This window comes from Caretta caretta, chromosome 8, assembly GCF_965140235.1.
Source record: "Caretta caretta isolate rCarCar2 chromosome 8, rCarCar1.hap1, whole genome shotgun sequence".
Classification (NCBI taxonomy): Eukaryota; Metazoa; Chordata; order Testudines; family Cheloniidae; genus Caretta; species Caretta caretta.
The window spans coordinates 49,397,141-49,414,586 of NC_134213.1; the positions used below are offsets into that span (position 1 = coordinate 49,397,141).

The window sequence follows — 17,446 nt, forward strand, 5'->3', positions numbered from 1 at the left end:
GTTTTGCAATTTAAACATCCTCTAACGAGCTCCTGCTGCACTTCATTTTAGTACATTGAACACTACATCCAAACCTGTCAAAAATGCACTGTGAACTTTGAAAGGTTAATTTCAGGCAGTGCTTGAAGGGAAAAAACAAACAAACTGCTCACTAGACAGCTTTAGTGCTTCAGCTGCTCATAGCTTTGCCAGGAGACTCAGAATGGGGTGAAGATAAATTTGTCAAAAACCTTTTAACCATAGGCAGATATGAAAGATGAAACCCTTGAGCAGGTCTAGAGAGAATAGCCTAGTAGAAATCTTTAGTAAAAGGCAAAAAGTTTGTTTGCTTTAAAGAAAAACCCAAGTATTACTAGTACCGATTATACCCCAGACTCACTGATGGGGCCTCATCTCAGTCTCTCTCATCCTTTCTAGCTATCTCTGGCTAGCAGGTGTCTCACGTATAGACATTTACAATCACCTAGACCAGCACACAGATATTTAAATAAAAGAGTTCTATTGTTATTACAATTGTTCAAACAGGATTACTCAGACAGATCCAGTACCTATATAAGGACATGTGCAATCAGCGTTGGCTAGCCCCAGCCCTCCAGTCTAAGAGTCAAGCCACCCCGTTATAGCATGACATTGAAGTTGTTCGACTTCCTGTTCCCATCTGCTAGCTGAACAATACAAGTCCAACTTTCCTGGATTGACCCATGGGACATCAAACAAAATTTTACTTTGCCTGTTTCAGATTATATCTTCACTACAAAATGGAGTTTTTACGGTGAGATAGGTAAGACAAGAAACAGGTGACTTACCTCAATGTAGCTAGTGGAGGTCAAGAGTATAGGGATGGCCTTGACTAGCTACAACAACGTAAAACCTATCAGAGACTTGTATCACTATGATTTTAGAGTAAGATATATCTCCCCTTCCCCCCTGCAAAGCAGAGGTCACCAAACAGCACCCACCGGGGCAGTTGTGTGCGCCCACAGGACACCACTCTGCCGAAATGCCACCACTGAAGAACCGCCTGCCGAAATGCTGCCGAGAAGCGTTGCCGTTTCTCGGCGGCATTTTGGCAGCAACACTTCTTGCCGCTGCCGGCTTTTCAGCGGCATTTTGGTGGCGGGGTGTCTGGCGCCCGCCACAGTCTTCTGGGAATAGGAATATGCTATTCCCACAGAAAGGTTGGGGACCACGGTATTAAAGAAATAGCTTTAGTGCTTAGAAAACCCATTTCTTTAATAGGACTTGACCTTTTTTCAAGCGGGTTTAACTAGAATTATTTTGATGGTGTAAGGTCTTTTTAAAAGAAGTGATGAACTATTACCTGTTACCAGTTCTCCCTTCCAAGGAAGTAGGGCAGTGCAGGACTTACCTCTCGCACTGCTGAGTGGTTTGAGGTACAACGCTAGTTCTTCCACACATTTCTTGGCCTCCTCATAATGTTTGGTGTCTTCTACTCCACTGCACAAAGTAACTGGCTGCTGCTCAGGAACCTGAAAACAGATGAAGGTAAACTTACACACCACAGTATGCACAGACACACAAACACACCATACCAAGCTCTTTAATGTCAAATATTCTCTCACGCCCAACTACCCAACCTTTCCACAACATTAACTTGGGAACGTGCTCCAGCTTTAGAACCCTTGACATTTCACTTCATCCATGGTATTCTTAACACTTGAAAAGCTTTTTCAACCTGAAGCTTTTAAAAATTGTTTGATATTAAACATATTGTGTGATGATGCTAAAACGTCTAACAGTTTCTCTTTACATAGCTAGTTGTATTATATGGCAGCACAAAGGCACTTTAGTAAGCTTGTGGCACATATCAATGTACGCCTTAGAATGAAGTTTAAAAGAAATGCTGAAGCTTGCAATGATTTCAAGTTTACTTGGAATTTGTGGCAACACAACCATTTTGATTTAGTGGTTGAAATGATAAAAGCAGAACACTTATAATTTACTGGAACACACTCCGGTATATCAGATATTAAAGCAACACACCAGTAGTTTCATATGTACTGGTGATCAGTCTTTGATGCTAAAGCAAGATATTTAGAAAGACACTCAAAGCTAGTAGGCCTAAAATTAGACTTACCAGCTGGTTTGGTTTGCAGGTATGTGCAGATCTACACTGAGGACTTGGCTGCTCTAAAATTTTCTATAGAAAGGCAAATAGTCAAACTGCTGCACTGCACATTAGACTTGTGTCTAAGATGAAGCACACAAACCGATGCATGTAATTGCTTTATTTCCTCCCTGAACTTGAATCACTTAAGGCAGTGGCTCTCAACCTTAAGTTCCACCTCAATTAAAAACTACTTGCTTACAAAATCAAATATAAAAATACAGGTTAACAGCACACTTATTGAAAACTTGCTCACTTTCTCATCTTACCATATAATTATAAAATAAATCAATTGAAATATAAATATAAATATTGTACTTACATTTCGGTGTATAGTATATAGAGCAGTATAAACAGGTCATTGTCTGTATGAAATTTTAGTTTGTACTGACTTCTCTATTGATTTTTATGTAGCCTGTTGTAAAACTAGGCAAATATCTAGATGAGCTGATGTACCCCCTGGAAGACCTCTGTGTACCCCAAAGGGTTCGTGTACCCCTGGTTGAGAACCACTGACTTAGGGCTACTGTCATTTTTAGTTTAGGGAGACAATGATAACAGCACATGTATCAGGCTACACTTGCAAAAAGGGCGAGACTGTAAACCCATTAACAACTAGTGACTTTGTGCTAGGTGTACACACACACTATGGAGCATAAAGTTATTAGTCTAAGACTCTAATACCACAATAGGTTAGCTGTTTTTTGTTTGTTTGTTTTTTAAAGCATTAGGAGAAAGTATTCATTTGGAGGAGAGGAGAGTGTTCAGGAACAGTCAGCATGGATTCTCCAAGGGCAAGTCATGCCTGACTAACCTAACTGCCTTCTATGATGAAATAACTGGCTCTGTGGATGAGGGGAAAAGCAGTGGATGTGTTATTCCTTGACTTTGGCAAAGCTTTTGATATGGTCTCCAGAAGTATGGCCTGGATGAATGGACTATAAGGTGGACAGAAAGCTGGCTAGATCATTGGGTTCAAGTGGTAGTGATCAATGGCTCCATGTCTAGCTGGCAGCCGGTATAAAGCAGAGTGCCCCAAAGGTCAGTTTTGTTCACTATCTTCATTAATGATCTGGAGGATGGCGTGGATTGCACCCTCAGCAAGTTTGCAGAGGACACTAAACTGGGAGGAGAGGTAGACACGCTGGAGGGTAGGGATAGGACACAGAAGGACCTAGACAAATTAGAGGATTGGGCCAAAAGAAATCTGATGCAGTTCAACAAAGATAAGTGCACAGTCCTGCACTTAGGACGAAAGAATCCCTTGCACCGCTGCAGACTAGGGACTGAGCGGCTAGGCAGCAGTTCTGCAGAAAAGGACTGAGGGGTTACAGTGGACGAGAAGCTAGATATGAATCAACAGTGTGCCCTTGTTGCCAAGAAGGCTAATGACATTTTGGGCTGTATAAATGGGAGCATTGCCAGCAGATGGAGGGACGTGATCATTCCCCTCTATTCGGCATCATCTGGAGTACTGTGTCCAGTTTTGGGCCCCACACTAAAAGGATGTGGAAAAATTGGAAAAAGAGTCCAGCGGAGGGCAACAAAAATGATTAGGGGGCTGGAACACATGACTTATGAGGAGAGGCTGAGGGAACTGGGATTATTTAGTCTGCAAAAGAGAAGAAGGAGGCGGGATTTGATAGCTGCTTTCAACTACCTGAAAGGGGGTTCCAAAGAGGATGGATCTAGACTGTTCTCAGTGATACCAGATGACAGAACAAGGAGTAATGGTCTCAATTTACAGAGGGGATGGTTTAGGTTGTATATTAGGAAAAACTTCTTCACTAGGAGGGTGGTAAAGCAGTGGAATGGGTTACCTAGGAAGGTGGTGGAATCTCCATCCTTTTAGGTTTTTAAGATCAGGCTTGACAAAGCCCTGGCTGGGATGATTTAGTTGAGGATTGGTCCTGCTTTGAGCAAGGGGTTGGACTAGATGACCTCCTGAGGTCCCTTCCAACCCTGATATTCTATGATTTCTTTTTTCAGCTAATTCATCAGAAATCAAAACCATCCAAGGGACACTGAAATTTTTGCCTGGCTTTGATATGGTTTCTTTATTGGGGAGGAGCTTTACCTGAATGAGATTTTAGTGTATAATCATACTGATGTCCACAAATATTTCCGACAATATGACGTGTGTGCTTTCAACTTAAATTTTGCATTTGCATTCAAAAAAGTATTTAGCGACACAACATTTACAATGCATTAATTTTTTTTTGTTGGTTAAAATAAAAAAAAATTAAGCTGTTTTATGCAATTTACAAGCTCCACCAACTGGAAGAGCTGAACTTCGATTATCCGAACCTAGTTTACACAGAAGAGCGTCATCTCCTCCATAAAAGGTTAAGATTCATATTTCCCCACCACTACAATGCGCATGCGCACACATTTTACAAGACAAGTTAAATCTTAAAAACAAGTTCAATCCTGGCAGGAGATCAAGGGCGGCCTCCAGGCTTCCTCAGAGTATTACTACTATACCGGAACTGCAATCTACTTCCTCCCTCCCAGCAAGAATCTTAGTCATAACTCTCTCATTCAATTTCCTTCATATCTGAGTGAAAGAGGGCTTTAGGATTAAATGTTTTACCATTTCAGTCACTGGTCACTACCATAAAATGCTACAATAAGAGCTACCCCAGATGGCTTTTCTCCCAAATCTCTAGACACTAGTTTAACCAACACAGTTAATATTAACCATCATTCTAATACTACTATGTTTCCCTTACAAAGCCTCTATCATTGTAAAAATCTGCTTCTGTCTGGGAAAGTACCCAGACAGAACATGTCTCGGTCTAACCATGTGCATCTATCTATGTTTGTGCTGAGGCGAGCACTGTACAGAATCCCTGCTGTAAGATTACTGTGTGCATGTTTCCATTTAACTCTGCTTCACTCAATCTAGGGACTATGGGACAACATAAAATACAACAACATTATTACATTTAGCAGAAAGATGGCTTCGAATAGGCGTGAGACAGGAACACAGCGGTCAGCAATGGATTTATATTGCGAATCAGGGTAGATTTAGCATGCATTCACAGCGTTCGTTAGAAATGCTATACACAGCAGAACTGGTCTAGTGAGAGACCAAGACTGCCTAGGCAACCAACAAGAAAGTTTTCCCCAGACACAAATAGTACAAAAACAAACAACAACAAAAAACCAACATAAAAAAAGCTACTTAAAGGCAAGTAAAACTACACAATGAACAATTCTAAATCCAAGATATTTTAAGACGTTCAATCTCGGTTTCTCCCCTTCCCACTGGAAAGCTCAGCTTGAAATGTAGAGTTTCTTTTAATTTAACTTTTTGCAAAGTAATTGCTAAATGTCTGTGAGATGACCTGGCAGTTTGATAGACAGTGTAATGCCCCATACTGAGGGAAACTTGGGTTAGAGCAAGTCTACACTTACAACACTACAGCAGTAGAGCTGTAATGCTTCAGCGTAGACATTCACTACAGCAATGGGAGGGTTTCTCCCAACGCTGTAGTTAAACTACCTCACTAAGAGGTAGTAGCTAGATCAACGGAAGAATTCTTCTGTCCACCTAGCACTGTCTAAGGGCACATCTTCACTGGCAATGTTAAAACACTGCCACAGCAGTGCTTTAATACGGCTTGTGTAGTCCCGGCATAGCGCTGGGGGATAGGTCTCCCAGCGCTCTTAAAAAAAACCAACCTACTTCCACGAGGGGAATAGCTACCAGAGCTGGAAGCGCAGCTCCCAGCACTGGTGCACTGTTTACACTGGCACTTTACAGCGCTGAAACTTGCAGCGCTCAGGAGTGTGTTTTTTCACACCCCTGAGCGAGGAAGTTGCAGCGCTGTAAAGTGTCAGTGTAGACAAGCCTTACACTGTGGGTTAGGTTGGCATAGCTATCTCTCTCAAGGGATATGGATTTTTCACACTCCTGAGAGATAAAGCTATGCCAATGTAAGTTTTTAGAGTGGACCAGCTAAGTATCTCAAGTTAGGCCTGAGTAGGCATAGTGCATGGCTAAAGTATTACAGACATTTATCTTGTGGCATCAGGCCTATCTTCTCTTCAGGAGAAGAGAAGGTACATATGTAATTGTTTCACTTGAAAAGAGAAAGATAAAGCATGACATTTGCCAGCAGATTTTACAAATAATTTAGTCTTTCACTGGCAATATGATGTTAAATTCCAGGTTTGTTTGTTTTTTAATTATTGTACTTTAAAGGGGTAAAGAACAGCCTTTAGAGAGAAAGGATGGTCTTGTGGTTCACTAGCACATGACAGATTTGGGTTTTATTCTTGGCTCTGCCAGAGACTTGCTGTGTGACCTTGAATAAGGCACTTACATTCAGAGTGCCTTGAGTTCTCTATCTGCAAAATTAGCAATTCACCACTTTATTCACAAAATGACTGACACCTTATATTCGTTAGTGCTTGCAAAGCACTTAGAGATCCTCAAAATAGATAGTACTGAAGCATTACTTTATTGTCATCTTCATCACCTCTTTACCCCATCCCCTCCCCAAACCCACCAGGGCTCACAGTGCAAACTAATCTTGTGTAATACTCTAGTCCTACAAGAGAGCCAGTTAGTGTAAGGAAAGGCAGGCAAAATATCAAGGATATTTTGGTGCTTTAAATGTGCCTTTATTTTCCATGCATCTTCCCCTACAATGAATAATACAGAGAATGACACTGGAATGTAGTCCATAAGCATAAGCAACTGCAGTTGTGGGCAGAAGCTGGTTATGATGAAATATATGGGGTCAGGGCTGAAAAAGAATGCTAAGGATACATTTCATAGCAGGCTGAGAGCAACTACAAGATTCTGAATTGATAATTTAAAAAATTTGTTTTGGGGGAGGGGTATCAGCCTCATCCTTTATAGCAGTGGTCCCCAAACTTTTCAGGGTCACGCCCTGACTTACCACATCCAGCTTCCTCCTGTCCCCCCATCACCAGGAGCTGGGGTTCCAGTTCCTGGGGTGGGATTTGGACATAGGCACAGGTACTACGGGTGTGGGGGGTGCTGCAGCCCCCCTGGCTGCTGGCCCCAGCCTCAACTCCGCTTACCCCCATCCAGGTCTCCCCCTCCCAGAGACAGGTTGGGTAGCTGGGCTGCACGCCCTCCCCATCTTCTGTGGGGGATGGCTCAGGCCGCACTGCACCCCCCAAAATGTTTCTCTGTACCCCCCTAGGGGGGGATGCCCCACAGTTTGGGGATGTCTACTTGACAGTAACAGTCATATTAAAACAAGAGTTTAATTGCACAGAATAAAGATATACTAAGCAAAGGCATAGCCCGTTTTGTCCAATTCCAACTGTTAGCCTCCCCTTCTCTCCTCCTAACTCCTCCACCCTTTCAAACAGATGCACATTTTGTTTCATGTCAAGAAGCAACACTGCTCAGAGCTTTAAGTTCCTGAAATGAGCTAGGCGGTTTTCCTCAGCACAGAATTCCCTCTTAAAGGAGCTCAACTTAATGATTAATTTCAATGCAACACCTCCAAATATGATGGTATGAGCTGTCTAGTTGCTCATCTTCCCCTCTTTAAACATTTCTATACTTCAATTTTGCACATGTTCTTTTAAACACAAAACACTGAAAGAACTGCATGCAGTAAAACTCTTATAATGCTTCATTCTGAACACAGAGGGTAGAACTCTACCTATTTATTATCTTCCATAGGGCTTGTGAAAACGAAGTGTCACATTCACATACAGCAGTTCATTTTTCTGACATGGCCTGCTGTACCACCAATTTAACTGATGACAGACACTTAAAAAAAATCCATCTCTGGAGAAAAAGGGCATTAATCCCCACCTGCTATGTTGTCACATACATTTCTGCTACATCTAGTGCACAGAACTATACTTAGCTCATCAGGAACTGGACTTAAGAAACTAAAGCTTGACATGTGGATTCTAGTTTACTTTGGCCATTTGATGTCACCTGTTTGGAATGTGCACATTGCAGTTTCATGTGTCACAGAAAAAGCCGGGAGGACAGAGAGACTGGATGTTGAAGCAGTGACTATACAACCTCAAAAGACCTTTTTGGTAGATATTTAAAATGGCTAATCAGAGTAAGCACTGAAGGGATATTTAAGGTGGTCAAAGTGGTTTATTTAAGAATTTCTTCTCTATTTTAAGTTTTTAAAACTAAAATCTATACTCTCTACCATCACAAAAGCATAATAACTGTAACCAAAAAAAAAAAGTGTTCTTTTAATGCCTGTGCTGTATCTGTAGCAGTTAGCACATTATTCCCAGTAACACATACCATTCTGCTTACTTCACCAATGATGCTGGTACATAAACAGGCCAATGTGACCCATTTCTTTTAAGCTTTCAGAGTGGTAGCCGTGTTAGTCTGTATGGTTAGATAAAATGTACAGTATTCTTCTCATCTGATAATGGCTATCTTCCTTCTCTTCCTCTGCCCCCCATGCCCGACATCCTATCCTATGACACCTCTAAGGAATTGTTTATCTACAGCCCTGCGTGGATACAAAATTTGTATCCACATCCGATCTGCAAACATGGTCCGCGGATATAAAGCGTTCAGAGTGGTAGCCGCGTTAGTCTGAATCAGCAAAAAGAATGAGGAGTACTTGTGGCACCTTAGAGAAGAACAAATTTATTTGAGCACCAGCTTTCGTGGGCGAAAACCCACTTCACTGGATGCATGCAGTGGAAAATACAATAGAAAGATTATATTTTATATATATATATACACACACACACACACACACACAGAGAACATGAAAAAATGGGTGTTGCCAGACACACTATAATTAGAGTGATCAATTAAGGTGAGCTATTATCAGCAGGAGAAAAAAAAATCTTTTGCAGTGATAATCAGGATGGCCCATTTCCAACAGTTGAGAAGAGAGAGAGAAACAGTAGAGGGGCAAAATAAGCATGGGGAAATAGTTTTACTTTGTGTAATGACACATCCACTCCCAGTCTCTATTCAAGCCTAAGTTAATTGTATCCAGTTTGCAAATCAATTCCAATTCAGTAGTCTCTCGTTGGAGTCTGTTTCTGAAGTTTTGTTGTTGTAATATTGTGACTTTTAGGTCTGTAATCGAGTGACCAAAGAGATTGAAGTGTTCTCCGACTGGTTTTTGAATGTTATAATTCTTGACGTCTGATTTGTGTCCATTTATTCTTTTACATAGAGACTGCCCGGTTTGGCCAACGTACATGGCAGAGGGGCATTGCTGGCACATGATGGCATATATCACATTGGTAGATGTGCAGGTGAACGAGCCTCTGATAGTGTGGCTGATGTGATTAGGCCCTATGATGGTGTCCCCTGAATAGATATGTGGACACAGTTGGCAACGGGCTTTGTTGCAAGGATAGGTTCTTGGGTTAGTGGTTCTCTTGTGTGGTGTGTGGTTGCTGGTGAGTATTTGCTTCAGGATGGGAGGCTGTCTGTAGGCAAGGACAATCCAAAAGGTTTTTTTCTCCTGCTGCTAATAGCTCACCTTAATTGATCACTCTTGTTATAGTGTGTATGGCAACACGTGTGTGTGTATCTTCCTATTGTATTTTCCACTGCATGAATCCGATGAAGTGGGTTTTAGCCCACGAAAGCTTATGCTCAAATAAATTCGTTAGTCTCTAAGGTGCCACAAGTACTCCTCGTTCCATTTGTTTTAAGTGAATTCTGTCATTACTTCTACTCCACGTAGAATAGTTTTGCTTCTTAAAATTATTATTATTCTTTTTACGAAAACATGCAGGAATGAACCCAAGAAAAACAAAGCTATAAATTAGTAATCCCTTACAAAAGTACTGAACTGAAAGAAGGGGCTCCTTTTCCCCAGACGGAAGTTTTAAGTGTTTCCTGCATCATTTCCTTCTACAATTAAACTTCAGCTTTCTGGATTTCATGCTTCTCTTTTTAAGACATTAGAGCCATTAGATGTACAAGCACTGAAACTCAGAAGATTTACAAGAAGTGGAGGGAGGGTCAAGCAAAGAGTGTACCCCTCTAGTAAAAAGAAAAGGAGGACTTGTGGCACCTTAGAGACTAACCAATTTATTTGAGCATAAGCTTTCGTGAGCTACAGCTCACTTCATCGGATGCATTCAGTGGAAAATACAGTGAGGAGATTTATATACACACAGACCGTGCAAAAATGGATGTTTACCATACACATCGTAAGGAGAGTGATCACTTAAGATGAGCTATTACCAGCAGGAGAGTGGGGTGGGGGGAGAGAAAAGCTTTTGAAGTGATAATCAAGGTGGGCCATTTCCAGCACATATCTATTCAGGAGACACTATCACAGGGCCTAATCACATCAGCCACACTATCAGAGGCTCGTTTACCTGCACATCTACCAATGTGGTATATGCCATCATGTGCCAGCAATGCCCCTCTGCCATGTACATTGGTCAAACTGGACAGTCTCTACATAAAAGAATAAATGGACACAAATCAGATGTCAGGAATTATAACATTCATAAACCAGTCGGAGAACACTTCAATCTCTCTAGTCACTCGATTTCTGACCTAAAAGTGACTATTCTTCAACAAAAAAACTTCGAAAACAGACTCCAACGAGAGACTGCTGAATTGGAATTAATTTGCAAATTGCATACAATTAACTTAGGCTTGAATAGAGACTGGGAGTAGTTTAGTCATTATACAAAGTAAAACTATTTCCCCTTGTTTATTCCTCTCCCCCCCCTCCACTGTTCCTCAGAGGTTCTTGTTAACCTGGAAATGGCCCACCTTGATTATCACTTCAAAAGGTTTTCTCTCCCCCCACCCCGCTCTCCTGCTGGTAATAGCTCATCTTAAGTGATCACTTCCCTTACAATGTGTATGGTAAACATCCATTTTTGCTTGGTCTGTATGTATATAATTCTCCTCACTGTATTTTCCACTTTATGCATCCGATGAAGTGAGCTGTAGCTCACGAAAGCTTATGCTCAAATAAATTGGTTAGTCTCTAAGGTGCCACAAGTCCTCCTTTTCTTTTTGCGAATACAGACTAACATGGCTGCTACTCTGATACCCCTCTAGTGTTAACTGGGAAGTGGAAGCCAGAAAAGAGCAGTATTAGACTATGAAGGCTGGCAAGAATACTCCTGAGTGACGTATACGTCGTAATCATGTTTTGTTGATCCCAGCTCAGTTTTGTGGAGATGTGCCAAAGAGAACACACCCTTTCAGTATGAAAGAGCTCCAAGTGGTTGTAGCCTCTCTCAAATGCCTTTTTGCTAAATAGTCAATGTGCCCTGTGTTTGAAAAAGACTAGGACAAAGTGGTAACCTTCTTTATGTTCAGGACAAAAGTTAAGAACAGTTATTGTATTACAGCAATGGTTAGAAGCCCCACCAAATATCACAACCTCATAGTGCCAGGCACTGTAAATATGCATGGAGACAGACAGTCCTTGCCCTGAAGAGCTCACAATCTAAAAAGAGATGGAGAGAAAGAAAACATCCTCTTTTACAAGTATGGAACAGGGCTCAGAGAAATTAAGCCAACTGCTCAAAGTCAAAGTCTGACAGAGCCAGAAATTTAACCCCAATTTCCTGAAACCCAAGCCAGTGCCTTAATCATAAGACCATCTTTCCTTTCTAAACACCTCATCCAACTGAAACTATACAGCAATAAACAATTAGAATGTAGCTAGAATTCCTTTAACATCCTTAAATCTAGCAAAGATCGCCATGGAATCATTAATTAACTGGTCAGGACACTGCTATTTTCCATCTCATCAAAAAGGATTTTATTTTTGGGAAGGTTTTAAAATAAAATAAAATAAAGCACAAGCAAAAGTCATTGTAAAGTTTCCTCTTAAAACAAACAAACATACCACTACCTGTCCCTTTACTTTCTGATCAATTCACCTGAAAGCCTCCCAACACACTCTGCAATGCCCAGTAACAGCAGTCATGTTAAAAATCTACCTTGGAAGGTCTACCTCATCATCAAATGTTAATTTTCTAGACCAATGGAAAGATGAAAACTTGAAAGTAGCATTTACTATATTTTCCACTCTTGTACCCATGGCCTTGATTTGCACAACAGCATTCCTGGCAAGGATCACCATTGTAAATCCAGGTATTTGGCCACAAATGATACATCCTTTTCAGGAAATGCCCAGGCCTGGAAAATTCACAATAATTAAATTAATGTTTCTATTAGGGCTTTCAATTAACAGCAGTTAACTCATGTGATTAACTCAAAAAAATTAATCGTGCTTAATCGCAGTTTTAACAGCACTGTTAAATAACAGAATATCAATTGAAATTTATTAAATATTTTTGATGTTCTACTTTTTCATATATATTGTATTCTGTGTTATTGAAATCAAAGTGTATATTATTTTTGACTACAAATATTTTCATTATAAAATGATAAAAGAAATAGCATTTTTCAATTTACCTCATACAAGTACTGTAGTGTAATCTCTTTATAATGAAAGTGCAACTTACAAATGTAGATTTTTTGTTTGTTACATAACTGCACTAAAAAAAAAACAATGTAAAACTTTAGAGCCTGCAAGTCCACTCACTCCTACTTCTTGTTCAGCCAACCGTTAAGTCAAACAAGTTTGTTTACATGTACAGGAGAATTCTGCCCTCTTCTTATTTACAAGATCACCTGAAAGTGAGAAGAGGCATTTGAATGGCACTTTTGTAGCTGGCATTGCAAGGTATTTGCGTGCCAGATATGCTAAAAATTCATGTGCCCCTTCATGCTTCGGCTACCATTCTAGGGGATATGCTTCCATGCTGATGATGCTTGTGAAAAAATAATGCGGTAATTAAATTTTTGACTGAACTCCTTGGGGGAAAATTTTATGTCCCCTGCCCTGTTTTACCCGCATTCTGCAATATATTTCATGTTTTAGCAGTCTCTGATGATGACCCATCACACATTGTACGTTTTAAGAACACTTTCACTGCAGATCTGACAAAAGGCAAAGAAGGTACCAATGTGAGATTTCTAAAGATAGCTACAGCACTCAACCCAAGGTTTAGGAATCTGAAGTGCCTTCCAAAAATTTGAGAGGGACAAGGTCTGGAGAATGCCTTCAGAAGTCTTAAAAGAGCAACACTTCGATGTGGAAACTACAGAACCTGAACCACCAAAAAAGAAAATCAACCTTCTGATGGTAGCATTTGACTCAGATAATGAAAATGAACATGGGTCGGCCCACACTGCTTTGGATGGTTATCGAGCATGGACACATGTCCCCTGGAATGGTGGTTGAAACACAAAGGGACATATGAATCTTTAGCACATCTGGCAGGTAAATATCTTACAACACTGACTACAGAGAGCCAGGAGAACCCCTGTTCTCACTTTCAGGTGACATTGAAAACCAGAAGCGGGCAGAATTATCTCCTGCAAACGTAAACAAACTTGTTTGTCTGAGCGATTGGCTGAACAAGAAGTAGGACTGAGTGGACTTGCAGGCTCCAAAGTTTTACAGTGTTTTATTTTTGAATGAAGTGTTTTGTTTTTTTTTAACATAATTCTACATTTGTAAGTTCAACTTTAATGATAAACAGATTGCACTACAGTACTTTATTAGGTGAACTGAAAAATACTATTTCTTTTGTTCTTTTACAGTGCAAATACTTGTAATCAAAAATATAAAATGAGCACTGTACACACTTTGTACTGTTTTGTCATTGAAATCAAAATATTTGAAAATGTAAAAAATCCAAAAATATTTAAATAAATGGTATTCTATTATTGTTTATCAACACGATTAATCGCAATTAATTTTTTTTAATCGCTTGACAGCCCTAGTTCCCATACAACTAAAAAGTATTAAAGGATTTCGATGTGCTTTGCAAACATTAATGAAGCCTAACAACAGCTTTTCTGAAGGAGCAGCATACATGTTACACAAAGGGAAACAGAGCCAGCAACAGAGTAAGCAACTTGTCCAGCATCCCAGATTTCCTGACTCTGCCAATGGTTCAGAAAACTTGATTTTTAGTCTTCTCATATAATTAACAGATACTAATAGGAAACCCATAAATGGGTACACCAGCTGAGAAACCAAAAAGAAAAATGCAGCAAAATCCCACAGATTCTAGTACATGGCAGGAGCCAGTGAAAAGGAGCAACCTGTTCCCTTCACCCTCCTTCTGTAGCTGCACCCCTTCCAACTTCTATGCAGCTGCAAAGCAGCTCATCAGTGTGCACACACACACATAAATCACTCTACTATCAACAACTACAACTCCTCCCATCTTTCCTTAGCGGGAAAGGGCATGTCAGGAGCAATTTTCTTCTGCTTCCTAAACAGAAATAAGAAATGGGTGGATCGGAGAGGTGAAAAGGAAGAATCCCCTGCCCATCCTCAGCATTCTCTCCCTGCAACACCCACCCAGGCCCTTCCTTCCCCCCACCCTGGCTCACCACTCAGAAGCTAGACAGGTTTTGGATGACCCCAATCCTACGATCCTTTATGACCACGAAGTACCATGGGCTTGTGTTGGACACAGAAAGAAATCAGGCATGATTTAAGCCCCAGGTAGAATAAGGTTAAGAACTACTGTAATAAGCAACACTGCCTCAGCACATTGCAGGCCCAAAACCTGCAATTGGTAAAGTCACACTGGGGTTTGTCTGCTCTACACCCATCTAGCCACCATGATTAGTCCCACAAGTTTCATTCACTTGTTCTTGCCTTAAAAAAAAATAAAGTAAAGAAAAACTAAGTAACAGAAAAAAGAACAAAAAAAAGAAAGAAGTGTGTTGTTACCTGAGCACCCACTAGCTGCAACAAGGCTGAGTTCACAGGGAGGAGATCAATATCTGTATTGATAGTGGTCTGGTCGAAGGGGCATGCCTTACGGTGGAGCTTGTTGAGGCACATCTTGCAGACAGTGTGGCCACAGCCCAAGCTGATGGGCTTCCGGATCGTTTCATCAAAAGTCTGTGTGCAAATTGGGCAGGAGAGAAAATCCGTCCATTGTGGAGCTTGTACAGGCATGGTTTCAGAAGTTAATTCACAAGACAAAATCTAAAGCACAGATTCCACTGGAATCAAAATCTTTGACAAAAATGTTTGTTTTTAAATATCTTCTGTAAGTACAGCCAGCCAGCAGAGAGTGTGAAACATAACCTGGAAGAAAAGGGAAAAATGAAGTTAGCCCTCTGTATTGCAAGAGGCATTTTAAGTCCTTAATGTTATTAATCTAATTGTTGAACATGGACTGGCCTAATTGAATTGGGAGCGCAATTCAGTATTTAGAACAGGATACTTTGAGTCATGACCTCTGTTCTACTGACAGCTTTGCCCTTACCTTGGCCGAGTCACAAACCTCTCAGTTTTTACATAATTGTAAAAATGGGAACAATTATCTACCTTATGAATAAAGCTGGATAAATTGATATTTGCAAAGAAGGAGAAGAAGGTCATGAAAAACAAATTGAGCAAAATAATATAAATCAGGTTTTAATCAAATAAATGTCAACATAAGGTTTCCCACTGGATTTAAAAACACACCTTCAGTTAAACTGACACAAAGTTGTTCAGACAAGGCTTGATCCAAATCCCTTCAAAGTCAATGGAAATGTTCTCACTGAGTTCAACTGGCTTGGGATCAGGCAAAAAATGAAAGTGCAAAACATTTCAATGTAACATGCGCACCTGGAAAACAGGACTAGTAGCATCAAACTAATTCAACAGTCTAAGAAATGAGAACATAGCCTGCACTAATGACATGACCCAAATATCAGATATGCACAGATTGATATGAATCTTGTTTTCAAAAAGAATTTTCCTTTAAAAGGTGAACTACAAAGCAAAAGCAGAAAACCAAGTTCATAGAATCATAGAATCATAGAATATAAGGGTTGGAAGGGACCCCAGAAGGTCATCCAGTCCAACCCCCTGCTCAAAGCAGGACCAATTCCCAGTTAAATCATCCCAGCCAGGGCTTTGTCAAGCCTGACCTTAAAAACCTCTAAGGAAGGAGATTCTACCACCTCCCTAGGTAACGCATTCCAGTGTTTCACCACCCTCATAGTGAAAAAGTTTTTCCTAATATCCAAAACCAAGTTAAAACCAAGTAGGTTTCCAAGCAGCATTCAGCCCAGAAATTAAAAAAATAACAATTTCCCCCTTCCCAACATCAAGTCATCTTGATGCTTCCTGATTCACTGAAGATAGCCTAGAACGTAGAGTTTAGTGACATTGCAAACTACTTCAATCTGTAGTATTTGTAAAGTTCGGCTTCGTGTACATGAGATGTCACTTGAGATAGCCTCAGCGACTCAGGAAATCAAGAAGATTCCACAGAACAAAAAGAATTTTAAGAGGCAAGTCAAAATGCATGTCCATGTTGCATGCCCATCAATCTACTAGTCATCCATAGCCTTGTTAGCAGGGATCCCAGGACAGAAATCTAGGCTTAACTCATTTTTATTTTTGCTGAAAGATCATCCTTAAACTCTGAAATACTTCCAATTCCAACAATGCATTTTACTCTCGGTAAAAAGTACTGCAGACAAGAAAAGGGGAACAATGCTGCCTAATTTGGTCATTTAACACATATGCGATACCTTGCTGCATGCATTTGGAGAAAAAGCCTTGGTCTGGAAGATACTTCATCATCATCATTCTACAGCAGTTGTCCACAACCTTTTTAAGGACAAGATCACTTTTTGAATGTAAGATCAACCCAGGATCTATCCTGCCCCTTCCTTGAGGCCCTGCCCCGCTGACTCCATTCCCCCTTCCCTCTGTCACTCGCTCTCCCCCACCCTCACTCACTTTCACTGGGCTGCGGGCGGGGGTAGGGGGTACAGGCTGAGGGATTCGGAGTGTGGGAGGGTGCTCCAGGCTGAGGCTGGGGCAGGAGAGGGTGATGGGTGCGGGCTCTGTGAGGGAGTTTGGGTACAGAAGGGAACTCCAGGATGGGGCATAGGAGGGGGTGCAAGGTACAAGCTCCAGCCAGGAGGCACTTATCACAGGTGGCTCCCACCTGGCGGTGCAGCAGGGCTCAGGCAGGCTGCGTGCCTGCCATGGCCCCACGCCGCTCCCGGAAGCAGTTGGCACGTCTCTGCGGCCTCTGGGGGGAGGGGCAAAGGAGAGGCAGCAAGTTTCCGTGCACTGCCCGCATCCACAAGCACCGCCCCCACAGCTCCCATTGGCCAGAAACCAGTCAATGGGAGCTGTGGGGACAGTGCTGGGGGTGGCCCACGGAACCGCCCCCTCTTCCCCCACAGGAGTGGCAGAGACATGCCAGCAGCCAGCCACTTCGAGGAGCTGCATGTGGCCACAGCAAGCAGGCATCCTGCCTGAGCCTGCTGCACTGCTGGACTTTTAGTGT

General features: G+C 41.3%; 1 protein-coding gene across 7 annotated transcripts in view; it reads right to left on the reverse strand.

The window, feature by feature from the left end:
- Positions 1–17,446, reverse strand: part of RC3H1 (ring finger and CCCH-type domains 1) — a 107,171-nt gene that overhangs the window by 40,601 nt on the left and 49,124 nt on the right. For all 7 annotated transcript variants that reach the window (XM_048859594.2, XM_048859599.2, XM_048859597.2 and 4 more), the window contains exons 2-3: positions 14,872–15,234; positions 1,370–1,490 (exon numbers count right to left, since the gene is read on the reverse strand). In XM_048859594.2, coding sequence (XP_048715551.1) covers positions 1,370–1,490; positions 14,872–15,102 — 352 coding nt within the window. In that variant the 5' untranslated portion in view covers positions 15,103–15,234. The remainder of the gene's footprint in view (positions 1–1,369; positions 1,491–14,871; positions 15,235–17,446) is intronic.